Genomic DNA, 16243 nt, shown 5'->3' with positions numbered 1-16243 from the left:
AGCTCAGAGGTCTCCAGGATCCTGGCATCTCTTCCAGCAGGCGACAACGCCATAGGAGATAGAGTGGGCTCCTGACCACTTCCTTTCCCTCCAGCTCTGGACTTGGCCGAGCACAGGTCTCCCTCCTGACAGCGCGGCTCCCTACACCCAGACAGTGGCTCTCCCTCCTCGATAGCCGGGGATTAGCTCTCTGGGGACTAGTGACGGGATTAGCACGCGCGAAAGCGGCGCCCGGCCCGGGGATTACCGCACCCCCCATCCCCCGACGTATATATTCGGCCGCTCGCGCTGGCGACCCGCGGGCATGGCGACTGCAGGCAGCGCGGCGAGCCGCAGGGACCCTGGACGACCCTGCCCTTTCTCCATCGAGCACATCCTCTCCAGCCTGCCTGAACGCAGGCCCGCGGCGGCACGGCCGCTGCAGCCGGTCGGTGGCCGGAACCCCGCGGAGCCCGACGAGCCCGAGGCGCCTGCCGCCGCTGCGCCCTGCGCCTGCTGCTGTTGCTGCGGCCCGCGAGCAGCAGCCCGCGGAGCCCCGGAGCCGACGTCAGGAAACGGTGAGTGCGAGCGAGCAGCGGGGCGAGGCGGGCCCCGGGATCTCGCAGGGCGGCCAGCGGGGCGAGCTGGGCTCCCACCCTAACCCTAACCCTCGGCCTGACGCGCCCTCGCCCCGCCCCGCAGGCGTGCGGCTGGCGTGGCCGCTAAGGCTGGCATCGGCCGCGCCCTCGCTCTTGACGGCGCCGAGCGCAGGCTCGCCGGCGCTGACCGGCACGAGCGGCCCGGGCCCGCAGCGGCGCACGCGGCGCCACCGCACCATCTTCAGCGAAGAGCAGCTGCAGGCGCTCGAGGCCCTCTTCGTACAGAACCAGTATCCCGACGTGGGCACGCGGGAGCGCTTGGCTGTCCGCATCCGCCTGCGAGAGGAGCGCGTGGAGGTGGGTGTCCGCCCTGCAGCCCGGAGGCCACTCCGGCGTCACTCTTCTCTCTCAAAGACCGACCTTCCAGAGTGTGCCTCACCTCAGAGCCCTCCACGCTGGAGGGAAACCCCCCAGGATCAGTGGATGGGGGCGCAGGGCCAGTTCCCCCAGCAGGTTCAAGTGTCGCCAGTATTGGAAGGGGTTAAGAGTCGTTTTCTCTGACTTCGTCTGTCTTCTCCGTTTCCCCTGCTGATAAAAGATGTTTTCATTCATGTCTCAGATGTGGGCAAGTTAAGAAATGTGTAAAACTAGCCAGGCACCGTGGCACACGTCTGTAATTCAAACACTCGGGGAGGTGGAGACAGGAGGATCATGAATTCATCAAAGTCGTCCTTGGCACAGCGCTTCAGAAGCCAGCCTAGGTTACATGGGACTATGAAAGACACGGAGACAGAGAGTATCCTGGTTGCTAGTGGGCCGAGACTGAGGAGAATAGGAAATCTCCGTGTAGGGGATCTAGGTCCTTTTCTGTGTGTGGATAAGGGAAGTGACGCAGGTCCATTCAACTTCACCTCTGTGGTGAAGCCTACCACCCCGCTCACCTACCAGTCCTTCCGAAGTTCTGTGGGTGTGGGTCCATGGACCCTGAGCTGTCTTGGTCCCTCTCCTCCTCAGGTCTGGTTCAAGAACCGCCGGGCCAAGTGGCGACACCAGAAGCGTGCTTCGTCAGCGAGGCTCCTGCCTGGAACCAAGAAACCTCCCAAGGACAGCTGTTGACGTGTCTGGAGTGTCTCATGGCAGTGATGTGGAGCACAAAAAAAAGTAGGAGGGAGGGAGACCTACTTGAACAGAAACTAAGAGAGGACTGCAGTCTTCCAGCTGCCCAGTGCCGGAGAGAGGGAATCCAAGACCTCCTCACCTATGAAGGAAGGACACAAGGGGCAGGAACCAGAGATCTCCTGCAGGTGAAGAACAGGCATAGAGCAGGTCAGCTTCCTCAGGCACCTTTACTTCGTAAAGAGGCCATAACTCCACCCAGGGCCCCAAATCCTCTGCAGTGGAGTCTCCCTCCCCACCTCCTGCCTGCCTCCAGGACTGGCCCCCTATCTATTCTTCCACCTTCTAAGCCAGGCAGTGGCTTCTGCACAGGTCCTCAAAGGTCCAGCACTGGTGTCAGGACCTGTGAAATAAGAAGGTTATAGTTGGTATTCCCGGATCCCTGAACCTGCTCTTTCATCTCAGCCTTGTGCTGATACCAAGAAATAAACAAGATCTACAAATACCACAAGAGTCCAGCATCCCAAGTCTGCATGTCTCAGAGGAGCAGGCTCCGCTCCCCGTTTCCAGGGAACTGGGGAGTCAGCACATCTTAGAGAGCTCAGCTCAACAGGTCCTCAGTCCAAGTCCTGTATTTCCCCATCAGGATTAAAGCCAGTGGATGGTGGCAAGGCCTCCAGGCATTTGCTATGGCCTCTAGTACTACCAACCTGCTTCACAGGTGGGAGACCTTTGGCTTCTTGTCCTTGGAGGTTTCCATACAGTGGCATCTGCCAATAGGGCGGGCAAGATTACATCAGGAAACATCCCATCCCCACCACTTTGGGAAATTTTGTCTTCCCTCCTATAGTCCTGGTCACACAGAAGTGTGTGGGGGTACACCACAGTATAAAAGCATGGCTTCCATTCCCTGATGACCTGTGCAGTCAGCTGGAGGCAGCTAACACCCCTGCACCTGGCCTGATCTTCCTTACTCTGTCTCCTCACAGGTCCTGGTGTGGTGATATCTGTGAGAGATGTGGTCCATCCATGAAAGCTAAACTGTAGAACCAATGTCAGGAAGACTTGGCACTGTGTAAAGATGGCTGGTTTGGAGAACACTGAGTAGGCATGTATCCCCAGCCAGAGCTGTTCAAACACTGCTAGAGACCTCCAGGATTGGGGATTCTCCCCAGTCCCTTGGATGCACATGTAAGGTGTCACCAGACTCTTCTTCCTGAACTTTGACCTTGCCTTAGAAGACTGCACTGTCTCGGTTCAGACATAGCTGTCCAGGAGGTCTATTCACCTGCAGGCTTGGGCATTCACATTGTGCTTGGTTCCAGGCCTCTGACCTGCTTGGTTCTGCAGAATCCAAGCTTGCCTGAGCTTCTACCCTCCTCTCACTGCCACTGTCCCCTGCAGAGGCTCCTCGCAACTGACACCTGGCACTAACAAGTGTTCAGAGGCTGCCTCCCATGGCCTCTCCCATCTCCATTCTCTTCTTTGAAAACAATCAGTTTGTGTGTGTGTGTGTGTGTGTGTGTGTGTGTGTGTGTGTGTGTGCTGCCTGCATGCGTGCATGTGCACCACATGTTTGCCTGTTGCTGGTGGAGATCAGAAGGGGGTATTGGAACCCCCGGAACTGAAGTTGTGTGCCACTGTGTGGGTACCGAGAACTGAACTTAGATCCTCTGGAAGAGCAGCAAGTGCTTTTAAAGGATGAGCTAGTTATCTCTACACCCCCCTCCACTCTCTTCTTGATGTGTCTTTTCCATCCTTGAGCCCCAATTCCCACCTCTTTATTGAATATATTTCCATCTCCAGTCCAGGCCTTCCCCTGACAACACTTGGAAACCCACAGCCTCCTCACATTTGCCTTGTATACAGTGAGCCATTTCCCTGTTCATTGGCCTGGTTTAAGACACACGAGTCATGGAGTTCTTGATCACCTCTGTCCCTCACCTAATCACACCATGCCCATTCAATTTCACCTCCAGATGTATCAGTAAACCCCAGTGAAACTAGCTTCTCTGCACCCGAGCTTGGTTAACCTCATGAAGACTGCTGTCACCTTACACTGTGACCATTGTGGCTTTCTCTAGTGATGTTCACCTGAACCACTCAGCCTCCCTTTAATCCAGAATAAAAATAATATTTCTTGCCAGGACCCCAAAGATACTGTGAGCCTGGCTCTGCCCCCACTGTCACATCCTTTTCACTGCACTGAGTAACCAAAGGCCTACGTTGGAATTTGCCCTGCTCCATTCTGGGCCTTTGCATGTCTTTCTAATTCCATGTGACTGATGCCTATCCATTCCTCTTTTGGATCTACGACCACGATCTGCATGGAAAATGCCTCTTAATATGTGTAGAAGTCACAATTCTCTGAGTACAGAATTCTTGCAAGTCACAGGGTGATTTTTTACACATTTGCAGGATGACTTAATGTGTGTGTTTTTTATTATGGTCAATGCTATGGGGGTAGGGACTGAGCCATAAAGTCCCCAGTGACTCCCAGTGAAGGAAGAGACCATTGGAAAAGCAAAATTGTACCAAATCATTCTGGGTTAGAACTTGTTTGTCTGGGGTAATTCACGATCTCCCTTATGATGGAAGTCCCATGAATGCTTTCAGTGAGTGCAGGCCTCTTTTGGGAAGCCCACCTTGGCAGGTGGGGAACTAATAAATCTAACCAGAGATTTGAGCGCCCTCCTGTTCTTTCTTTTCATTTACCTTTTGTTAGATAACTATCTGGGAAGAATTGTCTTAGTGTTCTTTCTCTGAGTTTTGAAGTTATATATGACCAAGTTTTTTTGAAGTATTTATTTTTTAAATAATTTATTTATTTTTATTTTATGTGCATTGGTGTTCTGCATGCATGTCTGTGTGACGGTGTCAGATCTTGTAGTTACAGACAGTTCTTAGCTGCTATGTGGGTGCTGGGAATTGAACTCATGACCTGTGGAAGAGCAGTCAGTGCCCTTAACCGCTGAGCCACCTCTCCAGTCCCCTTTTGAAGTATTTAAAAAAGACTTTGAAGCATATGCAGTGGTTTTTTGTTTTGTTTGTTTGTTTGTTTGTTTGTTTGTTTTTGTTTTTGGTTTTGTTTTTTTAGAAAAAAAAAAAGAACTTCTAACAGAGGGAATGTGGCGTCAAATAGTCATCCCACAGCGCCCCCTAGTGGCCATAGTCTAGACAGGCACGATCAACGTGGGTGGGGATCAAAGACTACAACTCCCTTAAGATCCGGCGCTCCCAATGACGTCATTGGGAGCGCCGGCTTTGTTACAAAAATATTGTTTCTCCATTGGCTGGCTGTTGGTGCGGTGCCTAGGGCGCCCGAGCGGTTCTGGGATAGCGATGGGGACTCCCGGGGCCTCGGCGGGTTCTCTGTTTGTGCCCTCCGCGCCCCCAAGGAAGCGCGCGGCCGGGGAGGCCGGGGTTGCGAGAAGCAAGCAGCGGGTTCTGGATGAAGAAGAGTACATCGAGGTAGCAGCTCAGTGCGAGCGCTGGCGACTTCCGGGCCCCTCCCCTGATTCGCGTTCTTCTCCAGTCCATTGGTTTTTTTTTTTCTGGTCCGGGAACTCTCAGCCGCCTATGGAAGCGGAAAGTCTTTGGGTTTGGGAAGCCTTGATAGCCAAGAAAACAGTGCAGGAGCGGGTGTCTAGATTTCAGCGAAAAGGAGCGGTCCTGCTGTCTGTTGAGCGTCAAGGAAAAAGTTTCCAATTGAAATATGGGTAGAATTTTGACACGTTTTTAGGATGATGACGAAAAGGCAGCGACATTAACTGTAAAGTCTGGAGGTTCTGGAAATAGACCGCGGTACTGGCCGTGTTATTGAGTGAGGGTCTCTGTTGCTCCTCGAGTTAGGGGTCCCACTGCAAACATGCTGGAGGGCAAGCTGACATAGGTCTGGATTTAGATTAGTTAAATTATGCTCGCGTACCATCGCCACACAGCTGGGTATAGAGATTTGCAGATCCACAGCAAGGTCTGGCTGAAGGTGAAATCTTGGGAATTTCATCTTGTGGTGGCCGTTGTAGTAACTGGCTTTCAAGAGAAAGGTTTGGATTGAAGTAAGAATTCATGGATGGAATGAGGATGGCAACATCCACATTAATCTGACCGGTATTGTAGAAGGAGCCAGCAAAGGAGAATGAGAAAGACCAATTAGTGAAGGATTTTATGGGTATCAAGAGATTGTTCAGTAATGTTAGATAATACATCAGAGCCATATGGAATGAACTAGAAAATGTTTCTAAACTGCTTGCAAACCGCAATCATCCAGATAGGCAGAAGTGAAAGGACCTCAGGGCCTAACATGGACAACGGTGGACTGTGAGTCGTGGCTCCCAGATGCCAGCTATGGCCTTTGTTCTGATTGCTTATGATAGGGACTCCAGACAGTCATCCAGCGAGATTTCTTCCCCGATGTGGAGAAACTACAGGCACAGAAGGAATACCTGGAGGCTGAGGAAAATGGAGATTTAGAGCGTATGCGCCAGATTGCCATCAAGTTTGGCTCTGCCCTGGGCAAGATATCTCGGGAACCTCCACCCCCCTGTAAGAGGATGCTGTTACAGAGGGCAGAAGAGAGGGGAACTATTGTCATTTTAGACTCCATCTAATTTCTAACTCGCTTCCCTCAGATGTTACTCCAGCCACCTTTGAAACTCCTGAGGTACACCCAGGATCTGGTGTGGTGGGCAGCAAGCCCCGGCCCCAGGGCCGGGACGTAGAGGATGGTAAGTGAACTCGCTGTTTAGGTCTCATAGTCAAGAGTACTTGGGAGTCATGTTGAGTTTTCTCAGGATCACACTTCATCCTTGAGGGGTCTCCTAACCTAAGTATCAACTTTTGGGATCAAAGACACTGATGTGGGAAGCAGAAGATTATCCAACTCCAGTTGTGGAGGAGCAATGGTCTGGGCCTCTGGCCTCTCTGGTACTGTCACCAGCCTGATGGGTGTGCCAGCCTTTGCCTTGGAGACTTTGTGGGCTTGGGGGTTTCTTTCATTACTGACTGCTGAAAATGCTTCATGCCCTTTCTTCCTTTCTTCCACACCAGTTGCTTATGTCTTCCTTCAGGTCCGTGTTCAAGTGTGACCTATTTGGGCTGAGAGGCAAAAATTTATGTGGATTTTTATGTTGATGTTACGTTGAGGTTCCTGGCCTTTTGTGTAAAGTTGGAACACCCTGGGGCTCTATGCAGCACAGACTGCCTTTGTTTTTCTGATTTGTTTGTTTTGTTGAGACCAGAGTCTCATTGGTCCCCACATTGTTGGCTTTGTGTTTCACTGCAGGATATAACATTTCAGAAAGCATTTCTGTTTATTGCCTCTCACCCTAGTCACTAATTCGAGTGCCTCCCAGAGAGCAGGGTCTTGGTCTTGCTTCCATCTGTGTGCTCCACATTTAGCATTAGCACATACCACATTAGCATATGGTATGCTGCACTATCAGCAGACATGTAGAGCAGATGAATGTGTTGTCTTCAACATGTTCCTGAACATCGGATATAACTATGGGTTGTATCTTAAGTGAGGAGGAACACTTTATAAATCTATTGAATATGTGAGTGAACCGCATGCTAAGGGACTTGTCTGGGTCAGTTGATCTTTTTATCAATAATTGGATATATCCCTAGAGGTGGGCAAGAAGTTTTATCTACCAAGCTCTAGTCTACTGCATCATAGTCTAGGGCATATGTACAACATGCTCACACAAGCATAGTTTCTCAACAGCCCAGCTTTTTCTGCCATGAACACAGTAGTAATTGCTCTTGGAGCTTGAACTCTTGATTGAAATAAATAGAGTCACAGCAATTTGAAGATGCTATTCTTTTTATACACATATGTTTTATCAGTAAATATTGGAGTAAATTACAAATAAGGAAACAGGCTTCAAAAGGCTGTAACTTCTGTAGGTGTCATAAATAGTCAACAGTTGAATCTGCCCCCTTTCTAACCTCAGGTCTTGAACTTGTAGCCACTGTGTTTGGCACTGGCTGGCACACAGATAGTGGTCAAGACTGTCAGTAGAATGGATGAGAAACCTCAGCCTCACATGCCCCCTGAGATCTCCAGTGCTACCTCTACAGGAGGATCACTTGCCTTGGTGGCAGGGATCGAGATGCTATGGTTGGCTTTTGTGGCCCAGAGTCTGTGTGGCCCTCCCTGGAGCGCTGGGCCATATGGAGTTAACTGGCATACCCTGATGTGTAGTGGCTATCACTTACCTGTAGCACCAGTCAGGAAGGGAAAGTTGGTAGGGTAAGGCAATCCCAGGGAGGGAAGAAGAGCCCCTGGGACTTTGAAGGTCAATCCTACAAACTTAGTACAGTTTGGGCAGAGGAAGAGCCTACTAAACTATCACCATGAAGGGGTTGGGGATTTAGCTCAGTGGTAGAGCACTTGCCTAGCAAGCACAAGGCCCTGGGTTCGATCCTCAGCTCCGCATTTAAAAAAAAAAAACAAAAAAAAAACCTGTCACCATGAGCTCTTACTTGTCCCTGCCCCTTCACCAGTCAACCAGATCACAGACTTCTCTCGTCATCCAGCCGATGAGCTGGCGAGTCACTGTAGATGCCACCTGGACAGTTGGGGTATGTTGTGTCATCTGGCAGGAGCCAGGGTTCCAGCTCCTACAGAGTGGTAATGGTGCTGTGTGTGGTATTGTGTTTCCCTACCTGTGACCCCTGAGCAGGAGAGGCTGGAGATGAGGAGGAGAAGGAGCCGCTGCCCAGCCTGGATGTCTTCTTGAGCCGCTATACAAGTGAGGACAATGCCTCCTTCCAGGAGATCATGGAGGTGGCCAAGGAAAAGAGCCATGCCCGCCATGCATGGCTCTACCAAGCTGAGGAGGAATTTGAGAAGGTAGCCCTGGAGTCTGAAAACATAGGCACCTTCTTAGGGGTGGAGTCCCAGGGCCACAGGTGCAAAGTCTGGGCACCTCCCTGACCCTACTTCCCCCATGTCACTATAGCGACAGAAAGATAATCTTGAACTCCCGTCGGCAGAGCACCAAGCCATTGAGAGTGGTCAGGCTGGAGTGGAGACCTGGAAGTATAAGGCAAAGAATTCGCTCATGTACTATCCTGAGGGTGAGTGGATAGAACCAATGAGCAGGACAAGAAGACAGGGGCCAGGGCTTTGTCTTGTTACCTTTGAGCCAACTTTTAAAGTCTCTATATATGTGTTCGCTTGCAGCATGGACCCGAGAGAAGTCCTGGTCCACCTTGGGGTTGGGGAACATGTGACATTGTGGGGCACTGAGGTCTCCCCGCACTGCTTTGCTCAGGTTCTGTAGGTGTGGTATTTGCCTGGGAGTGACTTAGCTGAGCGAGTGTGCTTTCACCCTCAGGCTCCATGACCTCTAGGGCTGAGGTGGGGCGTTGAGCTTCCCCCGTGATGCCTGCTACCTTACTCCTCTGATAGGTGTCCCTGATGAAGAGCAGTTATTTAAGAAACCACGGCAGGTAGTACACAAGAACACGCGTTTCCTCCGGGACCCCTTCAGTCAGGCCCTGAGCAGGTCCCAGCTTCAGCAGGCAGCTGCCCTGAATGCCCAGGTGAGTCAGCAGAGCCACCAGACCACTGAACACATGGGATGGGCTAACTGTGGAGAGATGTGGCCTCTCCCTTTTTGGTTGTCCTCTTTAAGTTAGGATTGTCCTGAGGCCAGGTAGAGCTTAATTGGCAAATTACCACAACCCCTATGGCAGGACCCATCCCCCTTCCAATGGGACCAGACATGTGACCTATGTGTTCAGCCCTGTATCAGCCGCTATGATGTTGGCCTGAGGGGAGAGAAGCTTCTGGAAGCCAACCCAGACCCAGACCCATACCTATCTATCAGGCAGGGAGGTGAGTAGAACAGTGTGTACTAGGAAGTGCCAGGGGGAGCCTGGCTGCTCAGGGCCTGGGATCAAGATGAGTAAGTGCCCTCAGGGTGGCTCTGGTCATCATGGGGTTGGGGGAAAGAGAGGCAGGAGATTGGGAAGATTCAGATGCCTCAAGGGAAAGAGCCCCGGCCCTTTGTAGCATTGCAACCCAAGAGGTTCCTCCTCAGGTAGAGGAAAGGGGCACCCCTTGCTTGATGTTCACTACCGCAGTCCCTCAAAGTCCTTGAGGAGAGATGAGGATGGAGGTCTTCTTGCTCTTTCCCAAAGGGATATGCCAGTCCTCGAGCCCCAGCTCTATCCCAAGGAGGAGAAGTGTTTCCTCCATGTCTCCTGCACCTGCCATCAGTCAGCTGTGGAGAACACTCTGACAGTGGTCTCTCTCTTCCAGCACAAGCAGGGCAAGGTTGGCCCTGACGGCAAGGAACTCATTCCGCAGGAGTCCCCCCGAGTGGGCGGCTTCGGGTTTGTTACCACTCCTTCTCCTGCTCCTGGTAAGAAACGGGTTGTGAGCCCAGGCTGGACAGGGCAGTATACAGGCTAGACTCTAAGCCTTGAGATGCCCCAGGGTACCGGGTCTTGTTCTGGTCTCCCTGTGATGTGACTAGGCAGATGTGCCTGCGTCTGTGGTGCTTGTAGATGTAAATTTGGAGAGTTCTGTAGAGGGCGAGGTTCTGGACACCAGGCCTGCAGTCTCTGCAGGGAGGCAGGCGAGAGCAGGTGTGGCCTTGCTGCACAGTTGCCCTCCTGCCTTGCTGTGCACTGGCTTCCACACTCAGCGCCAGCTGTTGTAATGCAGCAAGGGTATGTGAAGACACCATAGGTTCGCACTGGGATTCAGGAAGCCTTGGAAACCTGGACTGTTTTCTTCCTCGGCACCCCTGGCCCTATGCTAGGATGGGGTCCAACAGACGCACCTTCTCCAACCTAAGTACAGCTGTTGTGCCTTGGGGCTCTGGTGTCTTTGAAATTTCCCTTCAGATGGTGGGGTGCTAAGCTCTGGAGTTTGGGGGAAGATGGTTTGCCTGTTGGCCTTAATGTCATCTGGGATACATGTTAGGAGGAAGACAACACCCCAACTAGGTCCTCTGCTTAAGGTGTGGGCTCTCCATCTGCAGGTGTGAATGAGTCACCATTGATGACGTGGGGAGAAGTTGAGAACACTCCCCTGAGAGTCGAAGGGTCAGAGAGCCCCTATGTGGACAGGACACCAGGACCGACTTTCAAGGTGGGTTGTGGTGAGAGGGGAGCAGGCTGGAACTCAGTGTGGCTGCCTTAGTACTGCTGCTCAAGACTGAACACAGGACTTCTACGGAAGAGGGGATTTTGGTAGGATTATCACACAGGGATTTGGAAGAGTAGAGACCATGCCAAGGCAACAGAGCAGGCCTGGAGGCTAGACTGTCACAGACCAGAAACTCCAACTGCCCTGTAAGCCTGAAGACTATGGGACATAGTGTGTGTCCCCAGAAGGGCTATGTGCTGGCCTCTGGTTACATAGCACAGTAGGGGCACTCAGGACAGTACAATGTGAGCCCAGCATTGTAGGAGTGGGTGGAATGGAGGTCAAGATGTAGAACAGACCAGAAAGGCTGAGTCAGATGAGGTCTGGTGCACATCATGTGTCCTCTGTCTGGTGGAGCAGGAAGCTAGAGGTGGACAGACAGCACATACAAGTCAGGTAGCTCCTGGTGGTTTAGGTGGATGGGTGAGTAGATATTCCCGAGAGCTGTGGGGAAAAAAGTACAGTGTCCTGGGCTTCAGGGAGTTTGTGGATAAAACAGAGAGTGTCAGTGTAATTTGGAATGTGAAGAAGGAAAGGTCCCTGATACTTGAGAGTATATGTGCTCACTATGAGGGTGCTGAGCCCATTGACTCGGGGTATTGAGTGGGAGTGGGTAGGCCAAGAATATGAATCTTCTTTGGAAACCCAACAAGATGAGATGTGGTGTTGAATAAATATCTAGGTGTGCTTTGGTGGCTGGGTCACAGGTCATCTCAAGCCAGTCCCTCCAGTACTGCTGTGATCAAGCTGGAATGTGATAGACAGCGATGATGTCCCTGGAGCAGTAGAATCAGAATCACCAGGAATAGCATAGATTTCATAAAGCAAACAGAGACGTGTTCTGCAGTCCTGACACTGCTTTCCTGGCCCAAGTCAGGAGGACCTCCCCAACATGGCACTACAGGTCCTTCCCCAGAGCAGCTGGAGAGTGTATGTACTACCTGGACAGATCATGGGTAGAGATTTGGAGGTCTTGGCTGTAGACTGTGTCTGGGATGTGAGATAACAAATGTGAGAGGGGGAGTTGGGAATTAGCTCAGTGGTAGAGCGCCTGCCTAGCAAGCGCAAGGCCCTGGGTTCGATCCTCAGCTTCAAAAAAAAACCAAACAAATGAGAGAGGAACAAACAGGACTGTTGAACATGAAAGCGGGGCCCAAGGCTCTGCCACACAGCCAGTGGCTCTAGCCCTACAGTGCCTCTTCCAGAGGAGAGAGCTCTGAAACAAGCCCTGGGCAGGCTCTGTGGGGACAGGCCAGATGCAGCCTGCTGTGCCTTGTGTAGCCCAAGTGTCAAGCAGGATGGAAAGCTGGGGACAGACAAAGAATGGAGGGTGTGGAAAAGGTGATGTTTCAGATGGTGTGAGATTGCAGAGCCTTTGAGGATAAGGTAAGCTAGGTTCGGAATACTGGTAACAGCAAAATAAGTTCCAGAAAAGTGAAAACCTTAAATATAATACAGTAATTATAGAAACATCTAGCTGAGCAGTGGTGGCACATGCCTTTAGTCCCAGCACTCAGGAGGCAGAGCCAGGTGGATCTCTGTGAGTTCAAGGCCAGCCTGGTCTCCAAAGCGAGTTCCAGGAAAGGCGCAAAGCTACACAGAGAAACCCTGTCTCCAAAAAACAAAAAACAAAAACAAATCTAGAAGATAATGGTGTAGTTTAAACTGTTTTTGTTGTTGTTGTTGTTTGTTTGTTTTTGTTTTGTTTTTTGGGTGGGGAGTGGAGAGGGATTTAACCTGCTTCCTGTACATACCCTCCACCACTTTTAGTATCTGAAGTGCTGGGACTACCTTTTTTTGTTTATTTTTACTTTTTGAGAGAGGGCCTCACTATGTCGCTCAGATTTGCATTGAACTGTGTGTTGATCAAGTTGCCCTTGAACTCACAGAGATCTGCCTCTCAAGTGTTGAGACTGAAGGCGTGCACCACTACTCCCAGCTCCCAACACTATTTTGTTCTACATTTATCTATTTGTGTGAATGTGTATAAGCATTTGTGTGCATGGCGTGTGACAAAGCACATGTATGGAGGTCAGAGGTCAACCTGCTAGAGTGCTTCCCTCATTCAGACCAGGTCATCAGGCTTTTAACAAACACCTTTACCCACTGAGCCATCTTGCTTTTGTTTGTCTGTCTGTGTAGGCCAGGGTGGCCTCACATTCTTTAGTCTCCTGCCAATTGCTGGGGTGCACAAATGCACCATTCCAGCCGGGGGAGTGGGGGGGGGGGGGAGGCTTTTGACAGGCTATTGAGAAAGATGAGTTACTGGGATTGTAGCAGCCATGGAGAAGAGGTTGGTGCCCATGCAGCTGCCCTTCTGGATAATGGACTGCCTGGCTAGGTAGCAGGTTCATCATAAGTAACCCACATGCCTGATCCCTCGTAGATCTTGGAGCCAGGGCGCAGGGAGCGCCTGGGTCTGAAGATGGCCAATGAAGCAGCTGCCAAAAACCGGGCCAAGAAGCAGGAAGCGTTGCGGAGAGTCACCGAGAACTTGGCCAGGTGAGAGGCAGCTGGATCCTGGGTAGGATGGGGTAGAGGTGAGTTTGTCCTGCTTCACTCCCACTCTCTCAGCCTCCAAGGCCATGTGTGGGGCCATGGCTTGCAGTGTATACCCATAGGCTCCTTCTGTTAAGGGCTGTGGCTGTGTGGAGCAGACTGCAAGCACTCTCCATCTCGCCTCTATAACCTCCTTGGCCTTCTCTAGGAGGTATCTTTGAGCTCCTTGCCCAGCTATGAGCTCCTGGTAATCCTGTGGATTCATGCCATTCACATTGGAGAGAGATGGAGACTGCAGCTCTTAGAAGTGCTCCATCCAGCCCCACAGCCAGAGGTAGCAGTTCCACAGTGCCTCAGGTTTGGTCCAACTGCTGTGTCCATGGTTGTTCTCAGCTCAAAGTGACTGTGTCTCTTGATAGGGCTCCACCTGAGGAACTGAGGGAGGCCTTGCCTTAAGCAGCACTTGGCTGCTAACATGGTTGCTTTTTTCTATTCCTTCTCTACAGTCTTACTCCCAAAGGCCTGAGCCCAGCCATGTCCCCTGCCCTACAGCGCCTTGTAAGCAGGACAGCCAGCAAGTATACAGATCGCGCCTTGCGGGCCAGCTATACACCATCCCCAGCACGCTCTACCCACCTCAAGACCCCAGCTGGTGGGCCACAGACCCCAACAAGCACACCAGCCCCTGGGTCTGCCACACGCACACCCCTCACACAGGACCCAGCCTCCATCACAGACAACCTGCTGCAGCTCCCGGCCCGGCGCAAAGCTTCAGACTTCTTTTAGAGCCAGGCCTGGATGGACCTGTGGATGCTTTGTGGGACACTTTGTGGAGCATGTAGAGCAGCTGTCTACTCTCCCGAGGACTTCAGGTCTTGGGGACCCAGACCACAGGCAGTTGATTACCCCGAAACCACAGTGTGTAGTGCTGTGCCATGGCACGTTCCGCTGACCACTCCCTTGGGAGTCTAGCATTGGTACTGTCCCAAGGCCCTGCTGAAACTGCCTTCCACTTAACCCCCAACTGAACTCATTAAAGAACACCTGGCATTGTCTGACTGGGCTGCCAATCCATGTCCTGGGGCCCACCTGGGTGCCCAGGACCCCAGGGCTAGAAGCAAGGGTAGGGGGGCGAGGAAACTGTGACGCACAGAGCAGCCTTCTGTGCTGAGTTCACACTTGAGCCTAGCACTGTGAAGGGTAGCACAGCCCCCAGAAGTTGTGCCAGTGAGCTCATAGGGTTTTGGTCCAGCTCCACAGACTCCCAGCCAGGCCTGACCATTGGTTTGTTGGTTACAGGCCCAGGTAGGTCCTGCTTATCAGGCTCACACCAGGACGAGTCACTTTGCTGTGACTTCAACTGTTACCTCCTAGCACCTAGTTCCAGCTCAGGTAGGGTTAGGCTGCCTCCCCATCCTAATCTCTATGTATCCCAGTGTTCTTGGTACTTGCTACTGGGCTCTGCCAAAACACCAGCCTTGCCTCAGTTTGGGCTGTATTATGAAAAGAAAGAGTTTGGGTTCCCAGCAAACCTGTAAATGCCATGTGCACCAGCAGCCAGCTATTTACCTGTGAACTAAGGGTGGCTAGCCCTCAGGTGACTAGTGGCCAACTGGGCCTGTGAGCCTATGCCTTACAGAGGTGAAGGGTCCCTGCTGTCTGGGCCTAACAGAGTTCAAAACTATGATCTGATTCCACAGCAATGGTCTTGAGGCCACTGGTGGTGTCACAGGGCTTGCCCTCTGAGCAGCCCAAGGCTTGAGCTATTCAGGTAGCCTAAAGCACACCTGACTCTTCCCCAGCCCCTGCTTTGATTCCATGAAAGCCATCTTTCCAGACTGCTGGCAATGGTCCTCGGGCCTGTGCACTGGTATTCTCTGGAGACTACCTGGGTTGGATACCTCCTGCCTTGGGCCTTGGGCCTTGGGCCTTGAACTGTGTGGTATTTGTCAGTTTGACACAGCTAGAGTCACCTGGAAAGAAGGAACCTCAACTGAAGAATTGCCTCCATCAGATTGACCTGAAGGCATATCTGTGGGGTATTTTCTTGATTGCTAATTGATGTAGGAGGGCAGGGCCCAGCAGTGGCATCCCTGGGCCATAGTCCTTGGTTGTGTGAGAATGCCTAGGAGTAAGCTAGAGAGGGAGCCAGTAAACAGCATTCTTCCATGGTCTCTGTTTCAGTTCCCACTTGGGTTCCTGCTCCAGCTTCCCTCAGTGATGGACTGTGACCTGAAAGTGTGCACTGAAATAAACCATTTCCTCTCCTAAGTTATTTTTGGTTCAAGTTTTTATCTTGGCAATAGAAACAAACTAGGTCAGGTCTCTGCTAACCAGAAGTTCCCCACAATGAGTTCCTGTGCCCTGGGAGCCTCAGGGCTGGAGCTGGGATCCCAGGTTAGGGCTTTAGTACTTTTGTCTCTTAGGGAAGGTTGAGCTTTAATCCAAGGGATTCCCCCAGTGAGTGGGAAGCAGAGAGTGGGGATGGGTGCTGCCCAGATGCTGACCACCTCAAGCATCTGGCCAGTGTGAAGGAATCTTTAGGGAGGGATGGTAACCAGGAAATGACATTGAGGGATGCTGGGGGTTGGGACAAGACAGGTCTACAGGATGGGAAAGATAGCAACAAGCTGTCATCGGGGTCACCTGGGAATGGTGAGGGTGAGGCTTAAGCAGCAAAGCTCTCTAATTTCGATCGCCTCTTTGGGGGTTAATGGATACTGACCTGGGTAAGAACAAGACAGGGTCAGGATAGCTTATATTGCATTAGATAAGGGAGAAGCATGGAGCTGTCCAAGCCTTGGGGGTGGGAGAGGGCCGGAGGCTGACAAGTGTGAGCCTGGCAAGAGGACTATGACAGGTCCCCTCCGCCACGGGCCTCACT

The 16243-nt window shown here is 51.9% G+C and overlaps 2 protein-coding genes across 2 annotated transcripts; both read left to right on the top strand.

Annotated features, from left to right (window-relative positions):
- The first annotated feature begins 288 nt into the window (after positions 1-288).
- Gsc2 (goosecoid homeobox 2) lies at positions 289-2796 on the top strand. Its single transcript, XM_036194542.1, has 4 exons — positions 289-557; positions 682-935; positions 1593-1904; positions 2684-2796. The coding sequence occupies exons 1-3, from the start codon at positions 305-307 to the stop codon at positions 1692-1694; spliced, it is 609 nt and encodes a 202-aa protein (XP_036050435.1). The 5' UTR covers positions 289-304; the 3' UTR covers positions 1695-1904; positions 2684-2796.
- A 2186-nt stretch (positions 2797-4982) lies between these two features.
- On the top strand, positions 4983-14414 carry Ess2 (ess-2 splicing factor homolog). Its single transcript, XM_036197164.1, has 10 exons — positions 4983-5165; positions 6071-6239; positions 6326-6421; positions 8381-8550; positions 8660-8777; positions 9112-9245; positions 9967-10069; positions 10694-10803; positions 13247-13362; positions 13866-14414. The coding sequence occupies exons 1-10, from the start codon at positions 5037-5039 to the stop codon at positions 14143-14145; spliced, it is 1425 nt and encodes a 474-aa protein (XP_036053057.1). The 5' UTR covers positions 4983-5036; the 3' UTR covers positions 14146-14414.
- The last annotated feature ends 1829 nt before the right edge of the window (positions 14415-16243 follow it).

The sequence above is a fragment of the Onychomys torridus genome, chromosome 8 (assembly GCF_903995425.1).
Source record: "Onychomys torridus chromosome 8, mOncTor1.1, whole genome shotgun sequence".
Lineage (NCBI taxonomy): Eukaryota > Metazoa > Chordata > Mammalia > Rodentia > Cricetidae > Onychomys > Onychomys torridus.
The sequence above is the reverse complement of the archived record's forward strand: the minus strand, read 5'-3'. Positions and strand labels throughout refer to the sequence as shown.